At 35.8% G+C, this 16,827-nt stretch overlaps 1 protein-coding gene across 1 annotated transcript in view; it reads right to left on the bottom strand.

Annotated features, from left to right (window-relative positions):
- LOC124232976 (gamma-aminobutyric acid receptor subunit alpha-2) overlaps positions 1 to 16,827 on the bottom strand; it is a 127,411-nt gene that overhangs the window by 73,597 nt on the left and 36,987 nt on the right. The window contains exon 4 of the mRNA XM_046649955.1: positions 35 to 102. Within this exon, the coding sequence (XP_046505911.1) occupies positions 35 to 102 (68 nt within the window). The remainder of the gene's footprint in view (positions 1 to 34; positions 103 to 16,827) is intronic.

The following is a 16,827-nucleotide window of genomic DNA, read 5'->3' as shown; positions in this document are numbered from 1 at the left end:
ATGAAGTGAAAATACTAGTTAATGAAAAACTCACCATATCTGTATCTGAGACAGGGCCAAAACTGGTCACGTAGATATTTGTGAAGACTTCAGTGATGCTGTCTGATATGAGAAAAAGAGATTGAATATAGATATTATATAATGAGAATCACAGGAAAGAAAAGTGGGCAGGTACATGGCATGGTTAGAAAGCTGCATGATATTTAGGAATATTGCTTTTTACTTTGTTTTCAACTTTTACAGATAACAAAAATAGCTATATTGCTCAATTATTGCATAGGTTCTCACAATCCTAAACACTAAATGCCTAGAAGTATCAGGACATTCTTTCATATCACGACAACCCAGTTACAGCAATTTGTTTTAAGCATGTTGCTCAGAAATAATAGTTTCTTAGAAACTATCTTAAGTGAACTAGTTTACAATAAATTTACCACCAGTACTGAAAAAAAAGTATAGTTAATATGGTTACCATTTGATATAGTCTTAAATTTGACCCTTAAACTAAATATTTCAGGTTGTATTTCATGGTGGTGGAGATTTAGTTTGTAGATTGTAAATTAATATACCTTCTCAATAAAGCACAAGAACAGATTGTTAATCACTACAAATAAATGTAATTCATTTTAATATAAAAAGTATTATTCGGTGACATAAAAGTAGAAGCAAATCACATACATTCATCACAATGGATTCCTTCCAAACAAGCTCGCCTTTAAATACATTTAAGAATGCTTGAAATGCTGAGAGTGAATTGAATTAGATTCTAAAGTTATGTGACTGACTAACTATAACACAATTAACTGGACTGCTCTAATAACTAAATGATTTAGACTTTTGATTTTAATTAAGCCAAATGGTGTTGGGAGAAAAGCTCAAAGAAAAGGTTATAAAAAAAAAACTTTTCAATGTTCTTATAAGGCAAAAAATACATCATTAATTTCTATCATCATGAGCTGAATGCCTCATCTACTGTCAAATTTATCATTGCACACAAACTATATCATGAAATACTTTCATTATCATACTGGACATTAATTCACAGCTATGAAAGAAAGAGTAAATTAAATCTAGATATTATATCCAGTAAGGCACAAATAAAAAGTAAAAAGGATTTTGAAATAACAAAGTAGACTTTGAATGCTTACTTTTCAAAGGATTTGGAATATAATAATCCACGTGACAAACCTATGAGACAGATTTTCTGTTATCACCCCAATGTATGTGTACACTGATGTACTGAAAGGTAAGAAAATATGCCCAGTGACCCACACTTGGTAAAGCAGATAGAGCCAGGTTTTAGAACCCAAACAATCTGGCTCCTGAGCCCTCAGGCTAAACCAAAGCCTTATACTACAGTCAATCATAAATCTGAAACTAAAAGTGTTTTCTCATTAACTACATATTTCTATTTGCTGCAATACTCTGTACCAAAAGCATAGTTATAGTGTTCCAAATAAATATATTCATTCAACTTTATTATTTTATATACTATTTTATTCCAAAAATTGTATTCATGAAATTTTATTAGAAAAATCATCTGAAACATAAATATATTGATAAAGTTAATTCTCAGCTGCCATCTGCCCCAAAGACCTGCCCAGGTCAGCTTCAAGGGCATGCAACTTGTGCAACTGCCCAGGACTCCGTGCTCAGCAAAGCCCCATGCTTGGTTTAATGTTCTGTTTTTGCTCTCTTGAAATTCTTCATTATTTTTTGAATAAAGGACCCTGCATTTTTATCTTGGACTGGGCCTCACAAATTACGTAGCTAGTCCTGGACCTGAATTATATATGCTATAAGAAAGAAATTATGAAAAGGAAACCCAAGTTTGTATTTTCTTCTAATTCACACCAAATCAATCGTGCTACCACATTTATTCAATAACAATTGAATAACACTTTAGTCATTATAGATATTGATTTAAAATGTTCCAGAGAAGAGAAATTAAAATGTGAAATAGCCTTCACCCAAAAAGAGGCAATGAAATTATTCTCCTTGGTCTGGGGCAGCAAAGTTAGAGAAGAGAGATGACAACAACATGTGAATATCTTCGTGCTAAGCATATGAAGAATATCCACTAGCTGCCAAGTGGCAACTAAAGAGTAAGGGAGAGTATTATCAGTACCTAGTGTCTGCAGGGAGGTGTCAGCTAAGAATCCAAAGAGAGAAAAATAAGATTACCTTCAAAGCTATAAACAATAAGAGCAACAACTAAAGACGCAGAACACAGATATGCCAAGTTACCTTAAAAAATGATTTGACTTCATAATCATAGTTAAAGAATGTATGCATTGCAAGGGATATTCTTCTGCTATATCCTTATCAGAAAAAAGGAAAATCAGCAAGGCAAACCCTGACCATGAATACCCAACAGTTACCTGAGTTTGGGAAAGAGATTCTTGGCAATGAGACTTTGAGGATTTCTATATGGACAGATGCGCAGAGCTGTAAACAACCAACATGCATTAGAGCGATATTTTAGTGGGATGACTGAAAATATTTGAGACATCTAACACAACTTTTCAGGGTTCTATATTCAAAGTGCAATCTCTGATTATGATTTGGCTTTCCTGAAGAGAAGAGAAGGGAAGGGAAAGAGATGGAAGGGGAGGGGAGGGAGGAGAGGGGCCATGAAATGATATGAATATAGTTTATTTTCAGATCTTGTGACACTAACTTATCAGAGTCAGTCCATAGTATCTTCTGATACATTTTGTTTTCTCGTGGATTTAGAACAAGGTTGAACTGTGTTGTTAAAACCTGTTACAATATTGTGATTCATGTGACAGATGTATGTTACAGCGTAAACAAATGAACTGATATTCTGGTGGCAACCTCAGTCTCTGCATTTTAGGCACCAGGAGTTACTCTCTCAAGTCCTGATCACATTTAGTGGACACACCAAGCACTGTCCTCACTCAGGGCTTTCCCATTGGCTATTACCTCTTCTCCTCCATTTCTAGTTAATTGCTTCTCTGACTTTAAATCTCAACTTAATGTGCTCTCCTCAGAGCAGTGGTTCACTATTCCCACTACATAATGTAAGTCTTCTTTCATTTTCTCTGACACTTCCTTTTTTTATAGGACTTTTTAGAATTTGCATTATTTTCATGTCTTAATATTTTTTTACTGGTTTTTTTGTTTTGTGTTTGGTCTGTCTCCCCAGCCAGGATTCAAATGCACTAAAAGACAGGAACAGTGACATTTCTGTTCACTATCATATACCCAGCGCTTATTGGCACAATGCCTGCCACATATTAAGTGCTTTATAGTTGAATACACAGATCATTTCCAATTACAGTTCATGCAGAACACATAATTTTCCCCAAATATTTCATCAACATTAACAATGGGCAAAAATAGCTGTTGCTACTCATAAGGAAGGGGCACGGTCATTTGCGAAGGAAGAGCCCAAACTGTTCATGGACAGAGGGCGATTCAAGGCCAGGAAACTGGTTCCCAGGGAAGAAACTGAAAGTCAAGCAAAAGGGGAAAATGTATTTAAAGAAAGCACTATTTCAACGGAAATCAAACCTTAACTGTTGAACAGTAAGCAGCTTTTAATAGAAACATCCACCATGAGTTACCTCAAATTGTTTATCAGCTAAATTTTTGGTTTTAGAAATACCAACAGCATAATATGCAAAAGTAAGAGGATCTTCTATATAGATTTTTCCAAAAGCAAAAACACCATGAGGTTAATAACAGGAAAAATAAGGACTGTGTACATTAAACATAGGAGAACGTGTGATCCTTAGGAACAGTCAGTAAATTCAGGATAGCAGCTATTACTGAGGAGAGAGAAAGAGGAATAACCTTCCAAGGGGTACCGAGGGGGCTTCTAATGTATTTCTAACATTTCCCTCCTTTTAAAATTGATCTTAATCAATTTTGGCAAAGTCTTAAGATTTGATGAAGCTGGTCACGGAATAAATCATATTATTCTCTGTACTTTTCTGAATATTTGAAATACTTCATAGAAAAAAAATAAATGGCCTTGAAGGATATCCAAAATGAACATATAAATAATTTCAAGAAGGGTTTAAATTAACTCATGAAAATTGTTCTTCACTGGGTAATGCAGGTTGCAATAAAAATCAAACCTACTTTAAAATTTCATTGCAAATAGTTGCCTGGCTCATGAATACAGAAGGTGGGGTATCAGGTTGTAAAGAAAGAGAGAGGTTGTATCAAAAAAGACCTGATGTGCAAAAATGATGAGAGTATCGTCTCTCTCTATATATATGGCAGCAGGGCATTCACTGAAGGACTTTGATCTGGAGAATGCTATGTCCAAGGCTATTGTACTAGAAGTGTTATGTTACAGTTATAAGAGGGGGAAAACCAAATCAGAGGAGATTAAAGACAATGTATCCAGTTTGGAGGATGCTGCAATAGTTAAGGCGAAAAAATATATAAAAAGACATTAAGAAAAGGAAAGTGTAGAAATCAAGGGAATAGGGGGCTTTTTTTTAAAGTGGTATTGTTAAAAGATGCTGAAATAGGCTCTTTTGTTTGACTACTAGAAGATCTTTAGAGCCTGGAAATTAGCTGTTGCAGTAGAATTGTAAGGGCATAAAACAAATGAAAGAGGACTGGAAAGTAAATGGATGGTGAGGACATGAAGATAGCAAGCAGAAAATATTTTCTTAAAATGCTTGTCAAAAAATATTTGGATGAAATCATGGATAGTTGAACTGTGCTGGGTAATGTTACACACAGTAGCAATCAGACCTTTCAAGCAAAAATTTCTAACATTTGGCAAGAGTAAAATCATATCTTTATGTAAAGCTTTTTGTGAAGGATTGATGGCCATTTGAAATTATGCATGTAAGGCTTGTTGTTTCCAGAGGTTCACTATTGGGTGTATGGCTTTCAACGCAACTGAATACAGCAGTGGGCTTTCATTACTTTCTCAATGAGGTCCACCTTACAATCCTACTTGAAAGTGCAACATTTTCACATCTCTCCCTGGCTCTATGCATTCATTTACTTATTACGTTTACTGTTTACTGTCTATATCTACCTATATGGTAAACACAAGCTACATGGGGCTATCTCAACTTAAATTTCAATTAAATAAAGTGAAAAATTTACGCTAGCCACATTTTATCCACATATAACTATCACTACCATATTGGATAGCACAGTTGAACATTTCCACATCATCACAGAAAGGTCTCTTAGATAGCACTAGTCTAAATCCTCCCACTAGAAGTAAAGCCCCAGGAAGACAGGGATTTTTGTTTGTTCAGGAAAGTAAAACCCCAGCACAGGACAACCCCTGACATCGTGCATATTCTTAATAAATCTGTGTCGAATAAACGGCTTCTCATTCTTAGTTCAGAGTCATTTAAAGTAGACATAGCCTCTGCTATCATAATGGAGCTTACTATAGCCTAGTGAAGAGAGATACTTTGCAAAATCAAACAAATACACAATGACAGATATGACAGAAGCTATGAGAGCATATAACAAGGGAAGACTCCTCCTGGAAATATGTTCTTCACTTGGTCTCTGGAACACTACAATCTCTTGATTTTATTCCAACCTGACCGATTGCTTCTCAGAATCTTTCACTCCTATTCCACCAACCTGTTAATACTGGAATGCCCAACATTCAGTTTTTGGTTATTTTCATTTATACTTACTTTTGATTATTTATTTCATGTACTCAAGGACTCTTGAATTTCTATTTTAAGTCCAGAGCTTTCTTCTAAAATCTAGACTCCTACAATCAACTATCTAGTTGACATCTCCACTTGGCTGTCTGATAGATTTCTCAAACTCATTGTGTCCCAAACAAAACTGATTTTTCTCTCCAGGATCAACCATACTTGCAGCCTTCCCAATTGCACATATTTGGTTGTTGTTCCAACCCTCCAGGTCAGAATTCTTGGTTTCATTTGCAACTTCTCTCTTTCAACAGTAAGTCTGGTTGGCTCTCAGAGATATCTATAATCTGACTTGTGACTTCCTCCATTGTTAATACTCTTTAAAGTTATCATCTCTCTATAACAATACTACTTCCACTCATTCATCCCTCTTCCTTTATTTTTTTATAATAGCTTTCTTGAGATATAATTCACATAATATAAAATACACCCTCCATAAAGTATACAATTCAGTGGTTTTTAGTATAGAGTTGTACAACATCACTACTATCTAACCTTAGAACATTTTTATCATCAGAAAGAAACCCTGTAGCCATTAGTGATCATTCTCTATCCTCCCTCCCTCCAGGCTCTGGCAACTACTAATTCAGTTTCCGTTTCTATGGATTTGCCTGGTCTGGAAATTTCATATAAATGGAATCCTTTCTATTCCTGGTTTACAGAGAGGTGGTGGTGTTTTTTTTTTAAATCACAAATAAGTGTTGGATTTAATCAACTAAGTTTTTATGCATGTATGCAGATGATCATGAAGTATTGCCTTTTATTCTTTTAATATGGCATATTACATCAATTTATTTTCATGTGTTAAAGCAACTTCGCATTCTTGAGATAAATCTCACTTGCTTTTCATGCATAACTTTTTACATGTTGTAGGATTTGATTTGCTAGTATTTTGTTGAGCATTGTGTGTCTATATTCATAAGGGATATTGGTCTTCAGTTTTCTGTTCTGATACTGCCTTTGTCTCATTTTAATATCAAGGTAATACTGGACTAATAAAATGAACTGAGAAGTGTTCTCTTCTATTTTTTCAGGAGAGTTTGTGAAGGATTGGTATTAATTCTCCTTTAAATATTTGGGAAAATTTATCAGTGAAGCCATATGGACCTGAGATTTCCTTTGTGGGAAGCTTTTTTAATTATTATTATTTCAGTCTCTTTCCTTGCATTAAGTCTATTCAGATTTTCTATTTCTTTTTGAGGTAGTTTTGGCAGTTTGCATCTTTCTAGGAATTTGTCCATTTCATCTAGGTTATTTAATTTGTTATCATACAAATGCAACACAAATGTATTCCCATATAGTATTTCTGTAAGATCAATATTAAGGATCCTTCTTTCATTTCTGATTTTAGCAATTTGAGTCTTCCTCATTTTTCCTGGTCCCTCTAGCTAAATTATCAATTTTGTTGATCTTGCCAAAGAATTAAATTTTGGTTTCATTGTTTTTGCTTTTTTTCTATTCTCTATTTCATTATTTTCCTCTCTAATATTTATTATTACTTTTTCTACTTGCTTTAAGTTTAGTTTACTCTTACTTCTTTTCATTGTGATAAGGTGGAAAATTAGGTTATTGATTTGAGGTCTTTCTTCCTTTATAATTTAGAGCTATAAATTTCCCTCTGAGCCTGCTGTAGCTGCATCTTACAAATTTTGCTATGGTGTGTCCTCATTTTGATTCACCTCAAAGTATTTTATAATTTCACTTGTGGTTTATTCTTTGATCCATTACTCTTTGAGAGTATGCTATTTAATTTACACATATTTGTGAATTTTCCAAATTTATTTTTATAATTGATTTCTAACTTTAGTTCTTTGTGATTGAAGAACATGCATTTTATGATTTTAAACCTATTAAATTTACTGAGCTGGTTTTATGACCTAACATATAATCTATCCTGGAGAATGTTCCATGTGCACTTGAGAAAAATGTGTTTTCTGTTATTATTGGGTGGAAAGGGCTATAGATGTCTGTTAGTTCTAATTGGTCTACAGTGTTTTTCAAATATTCTGTTTCTTTGTTGATCCTCTGCCTAGTTGTTCTATCCATTATTAAAAGCTGGGCTTAGTGTTGAAACATTTATTTCTCCCTTCAATTGGTCTATTTTTGATTCATGTATTTTGGGGTTCTGTTATTAGTACATGTTTATAGATTTTATGGCTGCCTGATAATTGACCCTGTTATCATTTTAAAATGTCCTTCTTTGCCTGTTGCAACAATTTTTGTCCAACGTCTATTTTGACTAATATTATTTTTGACACTCCAGTTCTCCTTTTCTTACTGTTTGCATGGTACAACTTTTTCCACCCTTTTACTTTCAACCTATTATGTATTTGACCAACAGCATATAGATGAATCATTTTTATCCATTTTGTCAATCTCTGCTTTTAATCCAAGTGTTTTGTCCATCTACACTTAATGTAATTACTAATAAAGTAAGATTAACCTGCCATTTGCTATTTGTTTTTAAAACCACGAGTTCCTTTTTTTTTATGTTTTTCTTTGGGTTAGGAAGATTGACCCTGAGCTAACATCTGTTGCCAATCTTCATCGTTTTCTTTTTTCCTCCCCAAAACTCCCCAGTACATAGTTGTATATCCTACTTGTAGGTTCTTCTAGTTCTTCTATGTGAGACACCGCTCACCATGGCTTGACAGTCAGTGCTAGGTCTGCACTCAGGATCCAAACTGACAAACTCTAGACTGCCAAAGCAGAGCACACGAACTTCACCACTCAGCCATAGGGCCAGCCCCTTGCTATGTGTTTTTATATGTCATGTCTTTTTCTTTTGTGTTGTATAGATAATTTCTAGTATATCATTTTAATTTTCTTGTTTATTTTCTCACATTTTGTGTTATTTTATTAATGGCTGCACTGAGAGTTACAATTAACATCTTAAATTGATCTAGACTCTATTAATACCAACTTAATGCTTGTCCCACTTATAGTTCCTTCCACACACCACTCCTTTGTGGAATTTTTGTCAGACAAATTACAATTTTATATCTTAAACCCACCAACTCCAGGTAATTCTTGGTTTATGCAGTTTCCTATTAAATAAGATAGAAAAAAGTTTCACATATATTTACCTACAAGGGTGCACTTTAGTTATTTGTGAGGACTCAAGTTACTGTCTAGTGTTTTTTATTTCAGCTTAAAAGACTCCCTTTAGTATTTTTTGGGGTAGGTGATGTCAGATCTACTAGTGACAAATTCTCTTAGTTTTAATTATCTGGGAATGTCTTAATTTCTCTTTCATTGTTCATTGTTTTGTTGGATATAGAATTCTTGGTTTACAGGCTTTTTCATTCAGCACTTTGAATATGTCATGCCACTTCTGGCCTATATTATTTTTGATGAAAAGCAACTGTTTATCTTACTGAGGATCCCTAGACATCATGAGTAATTCCTTTGTTGTTTTCAAGATTCTCTCTTTGTCGTTCTATAATTTGACTCTGATGTATCTATGTGGATTTCTTTGAGTTTACTCTGATTTTGTCAAGTTTCTGGAAGTGCAGAGTAATGTTTCTCATCAAAATTGAAAAGATTTAAACCATAATTTTAAAAAATATTCTTTCTGCTCCTTCTTCTCCGCCTTTTGTGAGACTTCCCTATGTTGGTATGCTTGATACCAACAGGTCTCTGAGGCTTTATTAATTTGCTTTTCATTATTTTTTCTTCTGTTCCCTAGAGTGGATAATCTCAATTAACCTTCTTTTCAGGTTTATTAGTTTCTCTACCAATTCAAATTTGCTATTGAGATCCCCTAATAATTTTTCATTTCAGTTAATTTTTAATTCCAGAATTTCTATGTGGTTCTTTTTTAAAAATATATATCTCATTATCAATATCTTCTCTTTGGAGAAATATCATTCTTATACTCGTATACTTTCCTTTTATTCTTTTGACATTGTTTCCTTTAGTTCATTGACCATATTTTAAAAAGCTTAGGCCTGGCCCCATGGCCTAGTGGTTAGGTTTGGCGTGCTCCACTTTGGTGACAGGCGTTTGGTTTCTGGGCACAGACCTACACCACTCATCGGCAGCCATGCTGTGGCAGCAACCCACATACAAAATAGAGGAAGACTGGCAGAGATGTTAGCTCAGGGTGAATCTTCCTCAAGTAAAAAGAGGAAGATTCACAACAGACGTTAGCTCAGGGCAAAACTTCCTCAGCAAAAAAAGAAAAAAGAAATGTTTATTTAAAGTCATTGTCTAGTAAATGTAACATCTAGGTTTCCTCAAGGATAGTTGTGATTTATTCATGTTTTTCCTGCATATGGATCATGTTTTCCTATTTCTTTGCATGAATCATTTTGCTGTTGTTGAAAACTGGAAATTTTAAGTAATATAACTCTGAAAATCAGATTCTCTCCACTCACCAGGGTGTATGCATGTGTGTGTGTATACTGGGGTATGTCTTCAACACTCCAGCACACAGTTTACACCTCTGCCTTAGCCTTCATTTCCTGCTTGTGCAGAACCCCAATGTCATACAGAGATGAGAGATTAGGGCCTTATCACATCTTTCCATGGTATGTGCACAGCCCTGCATGTGTGCACGGCCTTCTGGATTCCAAGGAATATACCTGAGGTTTTAAAAGCCTCCTGTAGTCATCTCAGCCCTCAATTTTTCCTTTTAAGTTTTCTGGCCAGCTTCTTATTAGACCCAACTAGTATCTCTGTTAAAATAGCTGTGATGTCAAACAGTAGCTCGTGACTTTTTTCAGCAAATGTCCCAGGGATAGAGCTGCCCACACAGAGCAAAGTGAGTCAGGTAAAATTCAGACCAGTTCTGCAAAGGAAGCTCTTCCAAGGAACTAGTAGACAGGTCGAATAGCGGCAGTTCCCTGGAGATAGGGTTTTTGAGGAAGCTCTAAACCTGTGCTGCCCCCTCCAGCAGCTGCTAGGCTGCTAGTTTTCACAACTGACATACTTGCAAGGCTGTTGGTTTTAAAGGTGAGTATGGAGCTGCAAAAAACGGGGATAATATAAGGAAAGTTAAAATGACACAAAACTCACGTTTCTTACTGATGTTCAGCTGTTTTTCTTATACATGCTCTCTGAATAGCTGCAAGGCTTTGGTTAATTTCTAGAGTTCTGAGAAAGTTGATAGTATAATTTTTGCCACTGCTCTTGTTGCTTTTTGGGGTCAGTAAATTTTCAGAGATCCTTACTCTGCCATTCCACAAGTATTTTTCCACAACCTCTTCTTAACTCACAAATCAGATTCTGTCTCTCCTCTTCATAAAACCCTATAATGACTCCTTATCTCACCCAGAATAAAAGCTACAGCCCTTATATTGGCCTACAGAACACTTCATGAGCACACCCTGTTATCTTTTCTATTTCATCTCCTTCAACTCTTCTCACTCATTCCTGCCTCACTGACCTCCTGGCTGTTCAGCAAACATGCCCGGTCTTTGCACAGACATTCTTCTCTGCCATAGCATATTCTCTGACCTCACTTATTTAAATATTTTTGTATCTATTTGTCTAATTTAACAAATATCTACCTAGTGCCTACTATATGCCAGGCACTATTCTAAGTATTTAACAAATATTTGCTTAAAAGTCATTTTTTTTTTTCCAGTGGGCCCAAGTTGATACCCTAATTTGAATCACACCTTCCTATCACTCCCAGTACTTTAGACTCTCCCTTACTTTGCTCCTTTTTTGCCCTTTTTCCATAATAATGATACTCTCCAGCAGGTCATGTAATTCGCTTAAATATGATGTACATTGTTTAAAATTAAAACTCTAAGAAGGCAAGGATACTTGAATCCGTTTGGTTTGCTGATGTGTTCTAAGCAAACAGAACAGTTTCTGGAATATAATAGGCTATGAGTAAATATCTCTTGAGGAATTCAATCAATGAACCCCAGAGTGGCACAAGGAGGGTGGGATTGGACCTAGTTTCCTTGATCAAGTTACATTTCAGTGATATCAAAAAGATGATACATTATTGAGACCTTAGAGAGGTGTGTGCGTTAGGGGAAGGCACGCAAGAGAACACTTAGCTCTTAGCAGCAAACAGGAAACTAAACATTCAAAGATCCTGAGATGGAAAATAGGTAAATCCTGTGAGGAAGTGAAAAATGCCCAGTGCAGCAGGAGAACAGAGAGGGAACAGGAGAGTCATATGAGATGGGTTTGGAGAAATAGGCACGTCAGATCATGCATGCTTTGTAATTGTATGATGCTGAACAAGCAGTTTCATCAGTAAAATATAGATAATAACTATACATACTTCATGGGCTGGTTTTAAAGATTAAATGAGCTAATTTATAAAACTCACTTATAACAGCCACATAGAAAGTAATACTAAAAGTGTTTGCTATCTATTTACATCTGCAGCTAACTGGGGAGTTCTGGGCTACAAATGCATATTATGGAGTCTTTGGTTTCACTAAATAATAATTGGGCAAATTATTTAACCTCTATGGACCAAATTTATTCATCTCTAAAACAAGAAAAATAACAGAAACCATCTCACTGGGTTCTTTTAAGTATTAAGAAATGCAAGGGGTATAGAACAATGCTAGATAATAATGTTCCATAATGTTGGCTATTATTATTACTACTGTTATTATATACTGTAATTGGGGTCAAAGGAGGAGAAAAATTCACCAAAGATCAGAATACAGACTAAGAAGGAAAATGATACCAGCCCCAACATTTAAAGAATTCATTAAAGAAAATGAGCCAGGAAATTAGCTAGTAAGGAGAATCAAGACAGGGATTGGAATCAAAAGTAGAGGAGAACACAGTGTCAAAAAAACTAGAGATAAGAATGTTTCAAAGGCATTTTATGAAGAAGGGAGTGATGTATAGTCAATGCTGCTCAGAGATCAAGTAATCTGAGGTCTGGAACACTCATTGGATTTAGAGACCTGGGAGTCATTAGTGGACTAAAGAATGTACGCAGAGGTCAGCTTGGAGTGAGAGAAGGGAGAGAAAAGAAAAAGGCTAGAGTGATCTTAACCTTTGAGAAGTTTGCTTGTGAAGGGGAAGAGGATGCTAGTAACAGGAAGGTGGCAGAAAAGAGACAGAGATGGTTGGTTGCTTTGCTTGTTTAAGGTGAAAGATAGTTGAGCATATGGCAATGCAGATGGGAGGGACTGAGGTAGAGATTGAGAGACTAAATATGCAAGAAAGAGAAAATATCAATGACAGAGGAATATTTCTGAATTAGCAGGCAGTGCATTTATTAAAAGAGATTGACAATAGCCACATGGAGGGAAGAAGGAGGAGGGAATAGCCCAGATTATAACGTGAGTAAGTAGAGAGTGCGGAAACAAATGGAAGTAGGTTTTTAGGTCTAGTGGCAGGTAAGTCAAGGAAGTTCCTGGAGAGCAGAGAAACTTCAAGTTATGTGCAAAATATCTGTGCATTATTCTTATTATGACAGAACATGATTCCAAGTCAAAAGTTTAATAGTTTAAACAATTATATTAACAACATTTGAAATATACATCCATAAAAGACCAAGCTAGCATGTGCTGCCAGTTCTTTGTCCATATACTCTTGACAACCGCGATCCATCTACATGCAGGTGTTCTGCTGTAAGCACCTATGATTCTCTGGCTGAGGCCTTTCCCTGGCTTTTCAGGGCAGACTGGAAGTGCAGAGAAGTTTATGCTCCTGGGAACAACCATCAGTCCATGACTGATGGGAGCTGGAAGAAATAAAACTCAGCTTTCTCTTCCTCTCACTGGAGACAGCTCTAAGGCATGTTCCACACCATTTCCAGAGGTCCTCAGTGAGCCTAACCCCTAGCTGTCCTCCCTCGTAACTTGCTCATTAGTGTACCCTCTTTTGGCTCCCCCCTTCCCTATGTCACTTTGCCACCCACTCTGCTAATGCGTCCTGATATCACTTCCCAAATTAAGGCATATCTTCGAGTCTGCTTCTGAGAGAAACCAAAGCCAACTACAAACATCATTCACTTACTCTGAGGAAAAAAATGATAATAATTAAAGACACAGGAAAAATATTAATTGTAGTCATTGGAGCTAACCATCCAAGCAATAAGCTATACTGTCTTCACCATGTTATTTAGACATTAACAGCAATATTAATGAGGATGTGAACTTACAATGCTGAAAGTAAAATCAAACTGTAGATGACATCCCTTCAATATTAGGATGCTAATAATTTTGCTCATCATGTGTCATAAATAGACTGTCAAGCACATATTTTAAGACAAGTTACTCATTGCTGTGTTTGCTTTACTTGCTCAGCAACAACAAAGACATTTTGCTTCCTGGGATGATTCCCATAACACCTACATGTGCTATTCGTCATCAGTCAATTTCATTAAAGTCAACAAATACTTATCAAGTGACATTTGTGTATATGGCACTTAGGGCTCCCTATTAAAAGTTGAAAACTTTTAATTTGATAACATAATCTGTCACCATTCTACCACAAAGGAATTGCTGCACCTTACCCAATATCTTCCTTCCAGTAGGCACTCAATACATGTTTGACAAAAAGGGATGACTTGAATAATACAGTGCTGCATTTGGATGGTCAACAAACTGCCCAAAAAGCAGGAAGAGTTAAGACCAATAATAAAACTAGCACGTATTGTGTTTTGGTACCATCATTTTTCATCACAGTTCTAAGTTTTGATCTTTGATTATTTCTGATGATTTGGAAACATAAAATACCAACATTATTGAATTTATGAAACTTCCTCTCAGAGTAAGATTCCTGGTGCTTTTTAATTTTTGCATCTTTATACATTCTGTTTGTTCTTATAGTTTTGGTCGATTACTTTGACTGAAAGTGCATTGATTTAAATAATATAGTCTGTTTGGGATTCCTGAACAAGAATCAAGAGGCCTGTCTGTTTATGAACAGGACAAATGTCCTAAATATATCCCATCATGACAGTCACTGCTTATGGGTTACAAATTAATCTGACTTTGAAATCACTGCAGGGTCTATCCATCCCCAGCAGGGTTTGAGACTGTCTGGCCCTTAGAACCATCACCGGGTAGAAGATCTATAGAGCCTTCCCTCTCGTTGAAATGTCTTTCTTCAAGACCTAATGACTCAGAGTACTCTGGTGAAAAAGCGGGACACGCCTGTCTCCCCAAAGCACTAGTAAAGGAAATCAAATAGGAAAGGGAAGAGGAGACTGAATGCACATTGATTCCCATTGATTTAGTGGGACCATTTGGTTCAATTAACAAATAGCTACCAAGGGTTTACTAAGTGCAGTCTAGAGACATCCCCAGCCTGACAGACAAGGGAGAGAATGCTTCCAAAGGGAAGCTATATGTGGTACCAGAAACTATTTATGTTCCTCAAGGTAACGTTTCATCAAGTGATTGCTACATGCTCAGTCTTGGAGTCTGACAAGGGAGAGTGAAGATGTTCTCAAAGATATCACTTCTACTATTCAAGTTAGATCCTGTTGTGAGGAGATTCTAGTGACCCCACCTCACTTCAAGCTGTTAAAGATGGCATCCAGAGCACATGGGATCTGCCAGAATATTAAGAGTCCAAAGTTCAATGTGGGCACAGACTATTATAGATCTAGTAGTCCTGGGCCAGTTAGTAACTTGGAGCTTAGTCATCAGTCTAAAATCCTATGCTGCTCTCTAAGTACTGACAGCAACCAGTTTAACAACTAAGTTATGAGAATTTAAAAGTAAAAAATATGCGGATATATATTTACATTTTACTCCCAAAATACATATGAATAAGAAAGGATTCTCATATCCAATATATAGTAGGGATAAACTTTTATCTTTTTAAGATAATTAATTATTTTAAAAATCAAAATAAATTAAAGATTCTTTCTTTTTTTTTTAAAGATTGGCACCTGAGCTAACAACTGCTGCCAATCTTCTCTCTTTTTTTTTTTTCTCCCCAAATACCCCCAGTACACAGTTGTATATTTTAGTTGTGGGTCCTTCTAGTTGTGGTATGTGGGACACTGCCTCAACATGGCCTAATGAGCGGTACCATGTCCGTGCCCAGGATTCAAACCAGCGAAACCCTGGGCTGCCGAAGCAGAGCACACAAACTTAACCACTCAGCCACGGGGCTGGTCCCTGAAGATTCTTAATGCATTAAGAAACATCATTGATATATATTACTAATAGCAAAGGATTGAAAAAAATCCTCCTATAATCATTTTATTTATAAAAAGATACATAAGTCAAAGCATGCTAATTAACTTTTGCTTTATGACGTTTTCACCTCCCTACAGAACACTGCTGTTGACAATAATATTTCCATTTACTTTGCAAAATAATTTTTCTATTCTTTATTATTTTGTAGAAAGAAAGCATTAAAATGCAATAGAAGTATTAACATTGAAAATACAAACCAAAGAATTTCAAAAGCTTCTAGAGGCCATGGCTTTCAAACATTCAAATTCTGCATCCTCTATTTTAGTCTTGGTAAAAGGCACCCTCATCTTATCAGTTATGAAATTTTTAACTCAGTCTGAACTACTTACTCATATTCTACATTTTAATTATTCACCAGATTCAGTTGATTATATTTCCTATATATTTCTTGAATTTTCCTTTTATCCTCATCCTCATTGGCAATGGCCTCTGGAATGGCCTCTTTTAGTCTTCCTGCCTCTAGTCGTACAAACTCCTATTTACCCTCTATGATACTACTAATGTGTTCCCTCCTAATTAGAAATCATGCAATGTCTCTTCTTGGATCAAAATTTTTCTCAATGACTCTCCGTTGCCTAAAGATCAAGTTCAAGGATCACAGCATGGCACATACCCTTCAGGATCTGTCTTTGTCCACATTTCCATCCTGATCCAATGCCATTCTATGTTGTGTCCCTCAGCCATACCACACTCCATGTCATTCTCATTCATACCTTTGTTTCTTTGTTCTTGCTCTCTCCTCTATAAAAAAGGTCCTCTCATTTAATTCTTGTTCTCAAAAAACAAGCTCAATTAACACTTCCTCTGTGAAATTTTTCTTGCCATCCCTGGGGCATTTAATTAGTCTTTCTGTTGGTTCCAGGAATTTTCACTTCTTCAAACAATCAAATCACACTGCAACTTTCAATGCATGAGAAGTTATTAAATGGTCGTGTGGTCCCCCATGCTATTCACCGCTCACTAGCTCCCAGCACTTTGCTCTATATGAGTGTCATAGTTCT

Source organism: Equus quagga, unplaced genomic scaffold (genome assembly GCF_021613505.1).
Source record: "Equus quagga isolate Etosha38 unplaced genomic scaffold, UCLA_HA_Equagga_1.0 146_RagTag, whole genome shotgun sequence".
In the NCBI taxonomy this organism is placed as follows: domain Eukaryota; kingdom Metazoa; phylum Chordata; class Mammalia; order Perissodactyla; family Equidae; genus Equus; species Equus quagga.
This window is presented reverse-complemented; position numbering and strand designations above follow the sequence as displayed.